This window comes from Tamandua tetradactyla, chromosome X, assembly GCF_023851605.1.
Source record: "Tamandua tetradactyla isolate mTamTet1 chromosome X, mTamTet1.pri, whole genome shotgun sequence".
Classification (NCBI taxonomy): domain Eukaryota; kingdom Metazoa; phylum Chordata; class Mammalia; order Pilosa; family Myrmecophagidae; genus Tamandua; species Tamandua tetradactyla.
In genome coordinates this window covers 64,647,543-64,664,270 of record NC_135353.1, presented here as the reverse complement: position 1 = coordinate 64,664,270, position 16,728 = coordinate 64,647,543, and the positions used below count along the sequence as shown (strand labels likewise).

Genomic DNA, 16,728 nt, shown 5'->3' with positions numbered 1-16,728 from the left:
TATTTTATTAAAAAGAAAATCTATATTCTGTCAACTCTTGATGATCTGCATGAATACAGGGAGATGGCAACATAGATAATCCCAAATTAATTTATATTTCGCTTTGTTCAACTTGAGAGTCACTCAAAGTAGAGAATTATTTTTATAGATAGTAGGACTTAAAGATCATTTTGTTCACCTCTGTCATTTTGTAAAAGAAGGAGCCAAGACCCAGAGATTAAATCATTTAAACAAAATTCCAATTGTTTTACAACTACACCATGCTGTCTTTTAATAATTAAAAAAGCTAGTAATGTATATGTAAAGAATTGTGTGTATATAATTGGACAAGCAACTTACTAAAGAATAATCACCATCTATCCTCACATACCCAGATCATGGACCCACTCCTAACTATAATCAATTGATAGAAAGCACAAACTCAAATACAAAGGCAGGTAGTCACTAAGAAATGACCATTCAACTATGAGCACTCCTTAAGGATAACTCGTTGCCACAATGGAGTTTTCCTCTTACAATTACTGCCATGGAGTGGGAATGGGGAATAAAGGAGACTCTATTTAGCTTCTAAAACAATGAGGGAAAAATAGAAGAAAAATGCCCTTTAACTAGAGTATAGGAAAAGGAAAAGAACAATCCTTTCTTACCACCAAATTAATTCATAGCATTTCAACTCTAATTGGAGATTTGACTGTATTTTCTCTTGACATAATACATTTACATTATGGTAAAGTGGAATTCTGTGGGTAAAATAGAAATCTAAAAAACATATTTAACAATATTTCTATAGAAAAATAATTTTAGGTCTCAAATAGTTGACTCATCAAACTTTTAAGATATAGCCTATTACAAATTAAGGACCACCTTGATATGCCTAATAGACTTAAAAATACATACATTTTCAAGTATGCAGATAAATATGTGAAAGGAAGCATAAATAAGCTAATAAGTAAGTGAAGATAAGAAATAAGCGTAGGGACATATTTAGGTATGTGAAGAACATGGAGAAAAACCTGAAAATTTCAGGAGGAAAGATTTATCTTTCACCCTCCTGGGAATAACGAAAAAAAGTTATATTTCCTGAGCCACTAAACTCACTCAAGATCTTTGCATCTCTAGAGGCAAGTAAGGAACACTATAGAGGACAGGAGCAGGAGAGTGTGACTAGCTAAAGGAACTACAGGATGCTAATTTCATACTAAATCTTAGTAGCCTAAATAGATACAGCAGTAAAACCCACCGGGTCAGTAGTGTCAGCAGGATTTCCAAATGTATTCAGGTGCTCAATAATGTCCTTGAGATCTTGGGCCATACGTTTCAGTTGAGCATCTATATTTTCTGATAATTTGTAACTGAAAAGGCAGGTAAAATAAAGGGATTACAAGAAATGTGTTCTCCACCATGTACTGTTATTGATATACAAAGATAACATTGCCAATTGGATTTTCTCCAATTCCCTTAACTTGTCTTAGTTATGATCAATGGTACATTTTTATGGCTGCAGGATCTATACCTTATTATCACCATATTCTATAAAGGATCTATTAGGTGAAGGCTTTTATCCATCTTGCCATTTTTACAGTCAGCTATGTACCCTCTGGTTAATGTTCCAGGGAACTCTGAAGCAAAGGAACTATTTACACACACACACACACACACACACACACACACACACACACACACGCACGCATTAAATCTAGTTAATCAATATGCTCATGAGAACTAAAATGACTGAAGGTTTTTTCAACCTTAATATCTATAAAAGTTAGAGGGCTGAATTAAATTTATTAATAATTATTTACTATCTTTCTATTCAAAATTATTTACTTCCTTTTCTATCCCAAATCAGCTGCCAAGTGTTAACGATTCTGGTGAAGATTCCATCACAACAAAAATCTGATTATAAAAGAGCAAATGGAAAGGAACAAATGTTTCAAAGATATCTTCAAACTACCATTAGGATCACATTGTCAAAAGTATAACATCTGTTTCAGAACAAAGATAGAATTCATAGAAAGCAACTTAAAGAATTCACAAAGGCAGAAAACAGAATTGGAATCAGTAGATTAGCTGTACTTAAAACATTTAATGCCCCTACAAAAAAGTTAACCTGCAAGCCTTTCAAAAATAAGGTCAATCTTAATTCACTAATAAACCATTGATAAAAAGTGTCAGATTTAGTCTCAATGAAGTTCATGTAGCACAATCAAATAACATTTCATAATTTGGCCTGATTACCAAATCTCAATTATGGAGAGAGAAAGTTACTGAGGGAACACTGGCAGTATCAACTGAAGGTAAAATCTATTACCCAAATAAAATGGATCTTGAGAATTTCTTTTCAAAATTCTCCTGAGTTGTTGGTTTTTAAATAAAAATAAGATGATACTATACACAGGTGACTGCATCCTTTTCTTTTTACAGTATAATCGCAACTCCTGTGGTGACATATGGTCAACTGGAGGATCTGATAAACAAATGGAGCCTTGAGCTAGAAGATCAAGAGAAACACTTTCTTCACCAGGCCACCCAGGTCAGTGCCACCCAGGTCCAACGCACCCAGCAGCTTCAGGTACTTCCCTCCAGCCACTCCAATACACCATAAACTGAAAAGGGATATCTATATAATGCATAAGAATAACCTCATTGCAAAAATCATTCCATTTATGAAAGCTATGCAGTTTGCCCCTAGATTAACAAAATGCCCTTAAAATAGCAAATGATTTGTCATTAAAACAATGGCATGAACATTAGATCTAAAAGAGTCAATATAAATAGATCATAAATATCCTACAATACCATGACCCCATATACATAAAATCTGTATTTTTAATTTAAGAAAAAAATTTGCAGTGGCTATGTATAAGCTTGAGATGAATAAACATGTGGAAAAAAACATTTAAAAAAACTGTCAGAATAATCACTTCATTTTCAAGCATCCAGAAAAAAATAAACAGATAATATTCAAACAAGCAGATGTCAACATAAGATTATATCCTTTTCTACTAATTTTTATTCCCTGTTTTCCAATTTAATTTCTCCCCTCATTCTGGAAGGCAATCATAATAGCTAAATTGTGCCCCATTAATCTATCTTCATTCAGTTACTCACGTTCTCTCACGTTCCTCATCTGCATGCTGTAGATAGACAGACCCACTCTGGTCCTTCACAGACTCTTCTAAAGGGGTCAACAGATCTTCGAGTTCCTTCTGCTGTGACAGGATAAAATCCAATTCTTGTTCCAACCTGATTTAATCAAGCCAACAAAACACAAGATGAAAAGAACTTGGAGTGATAAAATCAATGTCAATGACTTCCTGGAAGATGGCGGCTTAGTAAGACGCGCGGATCGTAGTTTCTTCTCCAGGACACCTACTAGGGGAGTAGAAACGATACAGAAAGCGCCCTAAGCCACAACAGAGATAAAAAAGACAGCGTACCCCATCCTGGAACGGCTGGCTGGCTGAGAGAAGCAGCTCGGGTGAGATCGCCGAGGCGCGCAGGCCTTACCGGGCGGGGTGGCAAGCGGCCGGAGTTACTCCCTTCCCCCTTCCCGGGCCGGCTGGGAGAATTGGAGAGGTGGTCCCCTGAAACCAAGGCGACTGGCGCCCACACCACGCGCAGCCCCCGGACCAACTGAGAGAATTGGATCGGAAACCCCCAGGCCGCGGAGAACGGTGACGGGTGGGGGAGGCCCCTTCCAAACCCGTGACTCCCGGGGAACGTGCACTCTCTCCGGCGGGCCGCTGCCGCTGGCGCCCTCCCGCCACGCTTGTTGCCCAGGGCCGACTAGGAAATTCGGACGGGCTCTTTCCCTGGCTGCGGCGACCAGCAACCCTCACTGCGTTTGGACCGCAGGCCGGCTCAAGCCGCTTCGGCTAGCGAACCCCCAGGACAGCGAGAGTTTTCCAAAGTTTAAGGTCCCACAGCACCTTTTACTGGTGGGACCCGCAGACAAACGTGTGCCACGAGCGCCACCTACTGGGCAGGATAAGAAAAACAGAACCCAGAGATTTCACAGAAAAATATTACAACCTTGCTGGGTCCAACACCAAGAGAAATCTGAATAAATGCCCAGACGCCAGCAGCAGAAGATAACTGTCCACGCTCAAAAGATTGAGAATATGGCTCAGTCAAAGGAACAAACCAATAGCTCAAATGAGACACAAGAGCTGAGACAACTAATGCTGAATATACGAACAGAAATGGAAAACCTCTTCAAAAATGAAATCGATAAATTGAGGGAGGACATGAAGAGGACATGGGCTGAACATAAAGAAGAAATAGAAAAACTGAAAAAACAAATCGCAGAACTTATGGAAGTGAAGGATAAAGTAGCAAACATAGAAAAAATAATGGATAGCTACAATGATAGATTTAAAGAGACAGAAGATAGAATTAGTGATTTGGAGGATGAAACATCTGAATTCCAAAAAGAAACAGAAACTATAGGGAAAAGAATGGAAAAATTTGAACAGGGTATCAGGGAACTCAAGGACAATATGAACCGCACAAATATACGTGTTGTGGGTGTCCCAGAAGGAGAAGAGAAGGGAAAAGGAGGAGAAAAACTAATGGAAGAAATTATCACTGAAAATTTCCCAACTCTTATGAAAGACCTAAAATTACAGATCCAAGAAGTGCAGCACACCCCAAAGAGATTAGACCCAAATAGGCGTTCTCCAAGACACTTACTAGTTAGAATGTCAGAGGTCAAAGAGAAAGAGAGGATCTTGAAAGCAGCAAGAGAAAAACAATCCATTACATACAAGGGAAACCCAATAAGACTATGTGTAGATTTCTCAGCAGAAACCATGGAAGCTAGAAGACAGTGGGATGATATATTTAAATTACTAAAAGAGAAAAACTGCCAACCAAGACTCCTATATCCAGCAAAATTATCCTTCAAAAATGAGGGAGAAATTAAAACATTCTCAGACAAAAAGTCACTGAAAGAATTTGTGACCAAGAGACCAGCTCTGCAAGAAATACTAAAGGGAGCACTAGAGTCAGATACAAAAAGACAGAAGAGAGAGATATGGAAAAGAGTGTAGAAAGAAGGAAAATCAGATATGATATATATAATACAAAAGGCAAATTGTTAGAGGAAAATATTATCCAAACAGTAATAACACTAAATGTCAATGGACTGAATTCCCCAATCAAAAGACATAGATTGGCAGAATGGATTAAAAAACAGGATCCTTCTATATGCTGTCTACAGGAAACACATCTTAGACCCAAAGATAAACATAGGTTGAAAGTGAAAGGTTGGGAAAAGATATTTCATGCAAATAACAACCAGAAAAGAGCAGGAGTGGCTATACTAATATCCAACAAATTAGACTTCAAATGTAAAACAGTTAAAAGAGACAAAGAAGGACACTATATACTAATAAAAGGAACAATTAAACAAGAAGACATAACAATCATAAATATTTACGCACCGAATCAGAATGCCCCAAAATACGTGAGGAATATACTGCAAACACTGAAAAGGGAAATAGACTCATATACCATAATAGTTGGAGACTTCAACTCACCACTCTCATCAAGGGACAGAACATCTAGACAGAGGATCAACAAAGAAATAGAGAATCTGAATATTACTATAAATGAACTAGACTTAATAGACATTTATAGGACATTACATCCCACAACAGCAGGATACACCTTTTTCTCAAGTGCTCATGGATCATTCTCAAAGATAGACCATATGCTGGGTCACAAAGCAAGTCTTAACAAATTTAAAAAGATTGAAATCTTACACAACACTTTCTCGGACCATAAAGGAATGATGTTGGAAATCAATAATAGGCAGAGTGCCAGAAAATTCACAAATACGTGGAGGCTCAACAACACACTCCTAAACAACGACTGGGTCAAAGAAGAAATTGCAAGAGAAATTAGCAAATACCTCGAGGCGAATGAAAATGAAAACACAACATATCAAAACTTATGGGACGCAGCAAAGGCAGTGCTAAGAGGGAAATTTATTGCTCTAAATGCCTATATCAGAAAAGAAGAAAAGGCAAAAATTCAGGAATTAACTATCCATTTGGAAGAACTGGAGAAAGAACAGCAAGCTAACCCCAAAGCAAGCAAAAGGAAAGAAATAACAAAGATTAGAGCACAAATAAATGAAATTGAAAACATGAAAACAGTAGAGAAAATCAATAAGACCAGAAGTTGGTTCTATGAGAAAATCAATAAGATTGATGGGCCCTTAGCAAGATTGACAAAAAGAAGAAGAGAGAGGATGCAAATAAATAAGATCAGAAATGGGAGAGGAGACATAACTACTGACCTCACAGAAATAAAGGAGGTAATAACAGGATACTATGAACAACTTTACGCAAATAAATACAACAATTTAGATGAAATGGAGGGGTTCCTGGAAAGACATGAACAACCAACTTTGACTCAAGAAGACATAGATGACCTCAACAAACCAATCACAAGTAAAGAAATTGAATTAGTCATTCAAAAGCTTCCTAAAAAGAAAAGTCCAGGACCAGATGGCTTCACATGTGAATTCTACCAAACGTTCCAGAAAGAATTAGTACCAATTCTCTTCAAACTCTTCAAAAAAATCGAAGTGGAGGGAAAACTACCTAATTCATTCTATGAAGCCAACATCACCCTCATACCAAAACCAGGCAAAGATATTACAAAAAAAGAAAACTACAGACCAATCTCTCTAATGAATACAGATGCAAAAATCCTCAATAAAATTCTAGCAAATCGTATCCAACAACACATTAAAAGAATTATACATCATGACCAAGTAGGATTCATCCCAGGTATGCAAGGATGGTTCAACATAAGAAAATCAATTAATGTAATACACCATATCAACAAATCAAAGCAGAAAAATCACATGATCATCTCAATTGATGCAGAGAAGGCATTCGACAAGATTCAACATCCTTTCCTGTTGAAAACACTTCAAAAGATAGGAATACAAGGGAACTTCCTTAAAATGATAGAGGGAATATATGAAAAACCCACAGCTAATATCATCCTCAATGGGGAAAAATTGAAAACTTTCCCCCTAAGATCAGGAACAAGACAAGGATGTCCACTATCACCACTATTATTCAACATTGTGTTGGAGGTTCTAGCCAGAGCAATTAGACAAGAAAAAGAAATACAAGGCATCAAAATTGGAAAGGAAGAAGTAAAACTATCACTGTTTGCAGATGATATGATACTATACGTCGAAAACCCGGAAAAATCCACAACAAAACTACTAGAGCTAATAAATGAGTACAGCAAAGTAGCAGGTTATAAGATCAACATTCAAAAATCTGTAGCATTTCTATACACTAGTAATGAACAAGCTGAGGGGGAAATCAAGAAACGAATCCCATTTACAATTGCAACTAAAAGAATAAAATACCTAGGAATAAATTTAACTAAAGAGACAAAAAACCTATATAAAGAAAACTACAAAAAACTGCTAAAAGAAATCACAGAAGACCTAAATAGATGGAAGGGCATACCGTGTTCATGGATTGGAAGACTAAATATAGTTAAGATGTCAATCCTACCTAAATTGATTTACAGATTCAATGCAATACCAATCAAGATCCCAACAACTTATTTTTCAGAAATAGAAAAACCAATAAGCAAATTTATCTGGAAGGGCAGGGTGCCCCGAATTGCTAAAAACATCTTGAGGAAAAAAAACGAAGCTGGAGGTCTCGCGCTGCCTGACTTTAAGGCATATTATGAAGCCACAGTGGTCAAAACAGCATGGTATTGGCATAAAGATAGATATATCGACCAATGGAATCGAATAGAGTGCTCAGATATAGACCCTCTCATCTATGGACATTTGATCTTTGATAAGGCAGTCAAGCCAACTCACCTGGGACAGAGCAGTCTCTTCAATAAATGGTGCCTAGAGAACTGGATATCCATATGCAAAAGAATGAAAGAAGACCCATCTCTCACACCCTATACAAAAGTTAACTCAAAATGGATCAAAGATCTAAACATTAGGTCTAAGACCATAAAACAGTTAGAGGAAAATGTTGGGAGATATCTTATGGATCTTACAACTGGAGGCGGTTTTATGGACCTTAAACCTAAAGCAAGAGCACTGAAGAAGGAAATAAATAAATGGGAGCTCCTCAAAATTAAACACTTTTGTGCATCAAAGAACTTCATCAAGAAAGTAGAAAGACAGCCTTCACAATGGGAGACAATATTTGGAAATGATATATCAGATAAAGGTCTAGTATCCAGAATTTATAAAGAGATTGTTCATCTCAACAACAAAAAGACAGCCAACCCAATTACAAAATGGGAAAAAGACTTGAACAGACACCTCTCAGAAGAGGAAATACGGATGGCCAAGAGGCACATGAAGAGATGCTCAATGTCCCTGGCCATTAGAGAAATGCAAATCAAAACCACAATGAGGGCGGGCCGCGGTGGCTCAGCGGGCAAAGTGCTTGCCTGCTATGCCGGAGGACCTCGGTTCGATTCCCGGCCCCAGCCCATGTAACAAAAACGGAGAAACAAAATACAATAAAACAAGAAAATGTTTAAAAGATGTTTCCCTTTCTTCCTTCCTTCCTTCCTTCTATCCTTCCTTCCTTCTCTCTGTCTTTCCTTTAAAAAAAAAAAAAAAAAAAAAAAACCACAATGAGATATCATCTCACACCCACCAGAATGGCCATTATCAACAAAACAGAAAATGACAAGTGCTGGAGAGGATGCAGAGAAAGAGGCACACTTATCCACTGTTGGTGGGAATGTCAAAGGGTGCAACCACTGTGGAAGGCAGTTTGGCGGTTCCTCAAAAAGCTGAATATAGAATTGCCATACGACCCAGCAATACCATTGCTAGGTATCTACTCAAAGGACTTAAGGGCAAAGACACAAACGGACATTTGCACACCAATGTTTATAGCAGCATTATTTACAATTGCAAAGAGATGGAAACAGTCAAAATCTCCATCAACAGAAGAGTGGCTAAACAAACTGTGGTATATACATACGATGGAATATTATGCAGCTTTAAGACAAGATAAACTTATGAACCATGTAATAACATGGATGGACCTAGAGAATATTATGCTGAGTGAATCCAGCCAAAAACTAAAGGACAAATACTGTATGGTCCCACTGATGTGAACGGACATTCGAGAATAAACTTGAAATATGTCATTGGTAACAGAGTTCAGCAGGACTTAGAAACAGGGTAAGACAATGGGTAATTGAAGCTGAAGGGATACAGACTGTGCAACAGGACTAGATACAAAAACTCAAAAATGGACAGCACGATAATACCTAATTGTAAAGTAATCATGTTAAAACACTGAATGAAGCTGCATCTGAGCTATAGGTTTTTGTTTTGTTTTGTTTTGTTTTGTTTTGATTTTACTATTATTACTTTTATTTTTTTCTCTATATTAACATTCTATATCTTTTTCGGTTATGTTGCTAGTTCTTCTAAACCAATGCAAATGTACTAAGAAATGATGATCATGCATCTATGTGATGATGTTAAGAATTAATGATTGCATGTGTAGAATGGTATGATCTCTAAATGTTGGGTTAATTTCTTTTTTTCCGTTAATTAAAAAAAAAAAAAAAGAGAAGGGATAATTGGAGATGAAGGGATACAGACTGTACAACGGGACTGGATATAAAAACTCAGAAATGGACAGCACAATACTACCCAATTGTAATGCAATTATGTTAAAACACTGAATGAAGCTGCATGTGAGGTATAGGTTTTTTGTTTTTGTTTTTTTTGTTTTTTTTTCTTTGTATTATTGTTTTAATTCTTATTCTGTTGTCTTTTTATTTCTTTTTCTAAATCGATGCAAATGTACTAAGAAATGATGAATATGCAACTATGTGATGTTATTAAGAATTACTGATTGTACATGTAGATTGGAATGATTTCTAATTGTTTTGTTAATTCTTTTTTAATTAATAAAAAAAAAAAGCCAAAAAAAAAAAAATCAATGTCAATAAACTATAACATGGAAGAAAAGCTGTACAAAGAGATAGATCTTTAATCTTTCAATCTAACAACTCTTAAGAGCTTCTACCTTTTCTGATCCAATTTCACTTTTTCCACCTCTCCATGTAAAGTAGTAATCTATAAAGAGAAATAAGAATACAATAAGTAATTATTTGAATTTTATATTTTAAGTTACAGCAATAAAAATTTTCTAAAATATACTTCAAATATGAAATATTTCCTAATTCAGGGCAATTATTACCAAAGGAAAATATGTTTTAGGTTAATTTCCAGTACTGAAATGGAAAAATAAACACAGGTCTATTTGCTTAGGCTCATCTGAGAATACTTCTACAATGCACGAAGATTAATAATAACAAGAATATTTTCTTACCTTTTCACCATTCTCAATCAATGTTTGATCCCAAGCATTGACCTGGGTGGCCTGGTGAAGAAAGTGTTTCTCTTGATCTTCTAGCTCAAGGCTCCATTTGTTTATCAGACCCTCCAGTTGACCATATGTCATCACAGGAGTTGCGATTACACTGTAAAAAGAAAAGGATGCAGTCACCTGTGTATAGTATCATCTTATTTTTATTTAAAAACCAACAACTCAGGAGAATTTTGAAAAGAAAAAGGCACATGAGGAGTTTCTCAGACCTGCTCCCGTGCAAAACAACCAAAAATAGAGAAATTTATTTTTAAAAAACCCAACCATTCAAAGTCTCTAGACATTATCCTACCATAACATGCTAAGTGAAGAAACGTTAATGCAAGAAAATCAACTAAATCTATACAAGAACAGAGAAAGCCTATGCCACAACCTACTCCCTTACTCCACCCCTCCCTCAGCTTGGCATGATAGAAGCTCCAATCTGACCAGTGTGTGACTAAGGGGAAAGGAATCTCTCTCCTCCCATCTCCCAGTCAAGGGTTAGGGTATCTCTACAGAAGAAGGTTACCTGAATTCTTCATGCTCCTTGACTTCAGAAAACTTCCAAAATTTGATGGAACACTTTAATCTCTATATTCAAGAATCTCAATGAACTAATAGGACAAAACACAAAAAGATCCACTCCAAGAGACATCAATGTAAAAATAAAGAAAGAGAAAGACAAAGAAAGCTCCATGTCTTGAAAGCACACAAGAAAAATGACACATCAATAATATTATCAGCTCACTTCTTCTCAGAAACCAGAGGCCAGAAGATAGTAGGCTGACATATTCAAAGTTTAAGAAAAAGATTGTCAACCAATAATCTAATATTTAGTAAAGCTAGCTTTCAAATATGAAGCTGAAATAAAGATATCCCCAGATAAAGAAAAGATAATATGCTTTGTTGCTAGCAAACCTGCCTTATAAGAAATACTAAAGGGAGTTCTTCAGGCTGAAGGCAAATGACACCAGACAGTAACCTGAATTCACATAACAAACAAAGAGCACAAGGAACTACAATTATGTAATTATAAACAGTGTGGGGGGTGCAAGGGTAGTTCAGTGGTAGGATTGCGCCTGCCATGTGGGAGACCTGGGTTCGATTACCAGTCCATGTTCTTCCTCAAAAACAAACCAAAAACAAACAAACTAAAATTCAACAAATAGTGCTGCAATAACAGGATCCTCATATGGAAAACTAATGAAATGTGACCCTGCCATACAGCATACAAAAAAAAAAAAAAGAAAGAAAGAAAACAATTGTGAATGCATATATCTCCTTTCTTCTCTTATCTCACTAAAAAATCAAGCTTTAAAAGACTCTGAAAGATTTAGTTGGACACTATAAATTCATGGAATCTTGAGTAGGGAGTTCAATCTTGGTGGTTTGTCCAGGTTAGTGTGATTCCCCAGCATATCCCAGAGAAATCTGGACAGTGAATAATGAAGTATTTGCAAACTCCCTTGGGGAACTGGGGAGAAAAGAGAATTACTGCTATTCTTGCAAGCGTCCCCATTTGGGGAATTCCTGATATTCTCACAAGCAGTGGGCACAACCAAATCAATAGACTGAGCCCTCAACCTTGGAGTGTGCCCCTATGAAACTTATTCCTGCAAAGGACAGGCTAATCCTACTTATAATTATGCCTAAGAGTCACCCCCCAGAAAACCTCTTTAGTTGCTGAGACGTGGCATCTCTCTAAGCCAACTCAGCAGGCGAATTCACTGCCCTCCCCATTATGTGGGACAAGACTCCCGGGGTGTAAATCTCCCTACATGTGGGACTGGACTCCCGGGATGAGCTGAAATCATGGGACTGAGAAAGCCTTCTTGACCAAAAGGGGGAAGAAAGAAATGAGACAAAATAAAGTTTGAGTGGCTGAGAGACTTCAAACAGAGTTCAGAGGTTATCCTGGAGGTTATTCTTATGCATTATATAGATATCCCTTTGCAGTTTATGGTGTATTGGAGTGGCTGGAGGGAAGTACCTGAAGCTGCTGAGTGCGTTACAGTAGCCTTGATTCTTGAAGAGGAATGTATGATATAGCTTTTACAGTGTGACTGTGTGATTGTGAAAACCTTATATCTGATGCTCCTTCATCCAGGACATGGATAGATGAGTAAAAAATATGGATAAAAAATAAATAACAGGGGAGATAGGAGTAAAATAAATTGGGTAGATTGAAATAGTGGTCAATGAGAGGGAGAGGTAAGGGGTATGGAATGTATGAGCTTTTTTTTTCCTTTTATTTCTTTTTCTGGAGGGATGCAAATGTTCTCAAAATGATCATGGTGATGAATACACAACTATGTGATGATATTGTGAGCCACTGATCTTACACCATGTATGGACTATAGGTGTGTGAAGATTTGTCAATAAAAATATTTTTTTAAAAAGACTCTGAGGCTTACAATAAAGAACATAGGGGACTTTGAGATACATAGAAGCTAGAGATGGGTGAACCGTTATCTAATGAGGTTAAACTCCAATGTGAGGGAATAGATAGGAGCGAAGGTGATTCTCTAGTGGGTCTAGAAGTAATATTAACATATTGAAGATGAACAAGATTGAAAGGGATGGTATAGACCTACGTGTCCTGCTGATTCACAATAGAAATATGAATGAGTTCTCATAAGAATTACTCCAAAGATATAATTCTTGTATAAACAGTGTTCAAGTCCAGGGTACAGGGAGGAAACTGCTATTGCATGCTATGGACTATGTTCAAAAGGAAACCATCAGCACTACCACTGCAACAGCAGAGGTAAATAATGGGGGGAGGGACAAGAGTTAAGAGGAGGTTTAGATTTCCTATTTGGTGAGGGTGTGGTTATTGGTTTTCTGTTTCTTGGGAATAATGAAATTATCTAAAATTGAGAATGTTGATGGACTGCGGACTCTGGGCCTCCTACATGATGCCCGATGAATACAGGTGGCTGAAGCATGCACTGACAGAGAAGTAGTTTGGCGAACAATGGTGTATACTTATGAACGAAGGTTGTGCTTCTATAAAAAGGAACAATGTTGTGAGGCATGCAACGATATGAATGAACATGTGGGGCATTTGGTGAGACAAAATAAGCCTGAAACAAACAACAACAACAAAAAAACAACGGTATGGTCACCTTTAGAAAATGCTTGTAAGAAAACAGGGGCCAGATTGTAAGATTTTAGAGCAGGTACATTAAGTCTGGAGTGGTGATTATTATTTCTGGATTTTGACAGGCTGTTTTATACATATATATATAACCTGATATTTAGAGATAAGAACAAAGCCAAACAGGTTGGGGTTAAAGTAATTCAGAACATAGGGGTAAGAAAGACTGTCTATATTTTAGAACCACACATACTCTTTGAGACCAATGGAAGAAAGGTTTATTTGATCTGGAACTGAAATTTTCTGTAGTGCATAATCTAATTCAATCTATCTGTATAGCTCATTTGAACAACTGAAACACAGGAAGCACAGAATAAGAAAGAGGTTCTTTAATCCTGTATAGATTATTGTAATGCCTAGAAACATCCTAGAGTATATTAAGCAGATAATAAAAAAGTATTGGCAAAATCCCCTTAGGGAGGGGAGAAAGAATATGGAACTATTAAACCTTACTATCAGGGAACTCCTGATACTGTGTGAAACTTTAGGGACACCCAAATCAATAGTCCATTCCTCGATCATGAGGCTTAACCTTGTGAAGCTTATGTAGGTAGCGGAGAAGCTTAGACTACCTATAGGCATGCCTAAGAGTTACTTCTGGAGGACCTCTGTTGTTGCTCAAATGTGGCTTCAGTCTCTCTAAGGCCAACTCTGCAGGTGAAATCATTGCCTTCCCCACTATGTGGGACATGACATCCAGGGGTGAAAGTCTCCCTGGCAACATGGAAGATGACTCCCAGGGATGAATCTAGACCTGGCACTGTTGAATCAACGATTACATCCTGACCAAAAGGGGGAAAAGAAGCATAATTAATAAAGTATCAGTGGCAGAGAGAATTCAAATAGAGTCAAAAGGCTACTCTGGAAGTTGCTCTTATGCAAGCTTCAGGTAGACCTTGCTACCTATCATAACCTGTGAACCCCCAACCAGGACCATTCCAGCCAATCCTAAAGAACACTTAGGGCAATATATAAGATTCCACAAAGGTTCCAGGCACTACAGTAACCTTCCAGAAATCTACAACCTCTAGATGGGTCCCTGGTCCAGATAAATCCTGAAACCTATCCCAGCCTCTCAATAACATCAGATAGTTTTATCTCCCTAGCCCATATTAGTGACAGACCCTTCCAATATCTAAAATTTAGAATTGCCATAGCCCAAACAACCCTAAGGATAGGTATGGAAAGATCAAAGGTGATGGTAGAATTATACATAGAAGACAGGACTTAACAAAGAATATGAATGCTGAATCATTAAATTGGTATCTGTTTTCGTCTTCAGTAATTTAGAGCAGCTAGAAGTAAAAACCTAAAATTGTGAAATCGTAACCGATGTCAAAATCTGAAATATGTTCTACAACTAATTGTGGTGATGTGCTTAGAAATTTATAGCTTTTTTGTATATGTGTTATTGTTCACAAAAAAAAGAAGGAAAAAAGTCGATTGCGAGGATAAAAAAATATTTAAGCCCTCTAGCTTCCTATATTCTGAAGCAGCTAGAAGGAAAATTATGAGAGGATCGTACTATAGCCCATGATAAAATCTGGGATATGTCCTGTACCCACTTGCTGAAGAGTGTCTTGAAAACTATTGCTTTTTTATTTATTTGCTCTGTATATATGTTATACTAAAGAATAAAAAAAGTTTTAAAAAAAGACTCTGAAAGAAGGAAAGAAGAAGGCAGACTGCCTAGGGAACTTGGAACTTAAGGGACTACACAGTGGTGAGTTACCTGGGTATCTTTATTGCTCCCATATGTCCCAGACAGGGTATTGCAGATATATCCAAACAGAAATCACCAGCAGGCAGTAAACATCAAAGTAAAAATACAAATATCAGACAAAAGTATCTCTAAGAAAAGACTGTTTCCCCCCTAACCAAAAGGACTGGGAAAAAAGTGACCTATCAAAGACAAAATATTTTTTTTACAATATCCACCCTAATTTAGCCAAACACCAACAGAAAAACCACACACTCTCTCCCTTACTGTGGTTTTAGGAGGACTGAGTGGGAAGTGACGCTTCCACTCCACCGCCGACTAAGCAGGTGGTACACTCCAATTCCCCTGCCAAGTGGTATGGGTGGCACCAAGCAGTGAGCTAATCTTCTATCCCCTATCTAGTGGAAGCAGGTTGGTGCTCTAATTCCTATAGCAGGTGTGTCACAAACCATACAGAAAGGAGATCTTCCATCCCTTGTCAGGCAGAAGAAGACAGAAATGATCCATTCCCATCTAAATAGTGTCCAATAGATGGAATGTGCAACTAATTCTCTACCCCATCCTTGGTGGAATCAGGCAATGCTCTGCTAACCCTAATGGCGTAGTGTTAGCAAGGCTAAGCAGAGAGTGGTCTTTGATTTCCCACCATGTAGAGGCAGGAAGCAATTCCCCTACCAGGGTAGTATCAGTGGGGCCCAGCAACAAGCTGATTCTAAAGCTCTGGCCACCAGCAGTGAGAGTGAATGAAGCAGAGTGAATCACAGCTAGCTGCCACTAGGCTTCAAACCCTTGCATCCATTTGTCAATAAAGCCCAGAGGACAGCTGAACCTCTTTCCCCACCTGGCATTATTAAGACTGAACAATGCAAGTCAGGGCTAGTAAGGGATCCACTTTTGCTTCAGGTTTCAGCAAGGCCCACTAGGGAGCTTAACCTCCATACCCACTGGCAAAAACAAGATTGAATGAAGTGAAGTAAAGAAGGGATAGTCTGCACTCCTGACCCAGTGGGGGGAGCTAAATCTTCATACTCGCCCAGCATCCAATAAGGTTGAATGAAGTGGTATGAGGTAGAGTAGTTGACATCACACTTCCTCCCTTCCATGATTTTAGTGGGGCGCAGCAGGGAGCTAAGCGTTAGCGTCTACCCTGCCTCAACTGAGCATTGTGAGTCCTCTACTTCTGCCTGCACTGGAGCCCAGGTGGTAGATGGGCTTACACCTCCACCTAGGGGCAATGAAGTCATGTAACTCACTGCCCCACATTCATGAGGAATGAGTCAGCAGGGCTGAGGTGAGAGATGAACTGTGTGAGTCAAAGTTAAATTTCTGCTGGGGTGGTGTGGGCGGTGTCCAGTGGAAGCTTAACATACAAACCAACCAGCTATTATACTACACCTCAGCAGGGACTTCCTGCTGAGAAAAGATCAAAT

At 37.9% G+C, this 16,728-nt stretch overlaps 1 protein-coding gene across 1 annotated transcript in view; it reads right to left on the bottom strand.

Moving 5' to 3' along the window:
- Positions 1–16,728, bottom strand: part of NUP62CL (nucleoporin 62 C-terminal like) — a 128,681-nt gene that overhangs the window by 33,341 nt on the left and 78,612 nt on the right. The window contains 4 exon segments of the mRNA XM_077145817.1: positions 1,241–1,352; positions 3,112–3,246; positions 10,074–10,123; positions 10,380–10,530. Coding sequence (XP_077001932.1) covers positions 1,241–1,352; positions 3,112–3,246; positions 10,074–10,123; positions 10,380–10,530 — 448 coding nt within the window.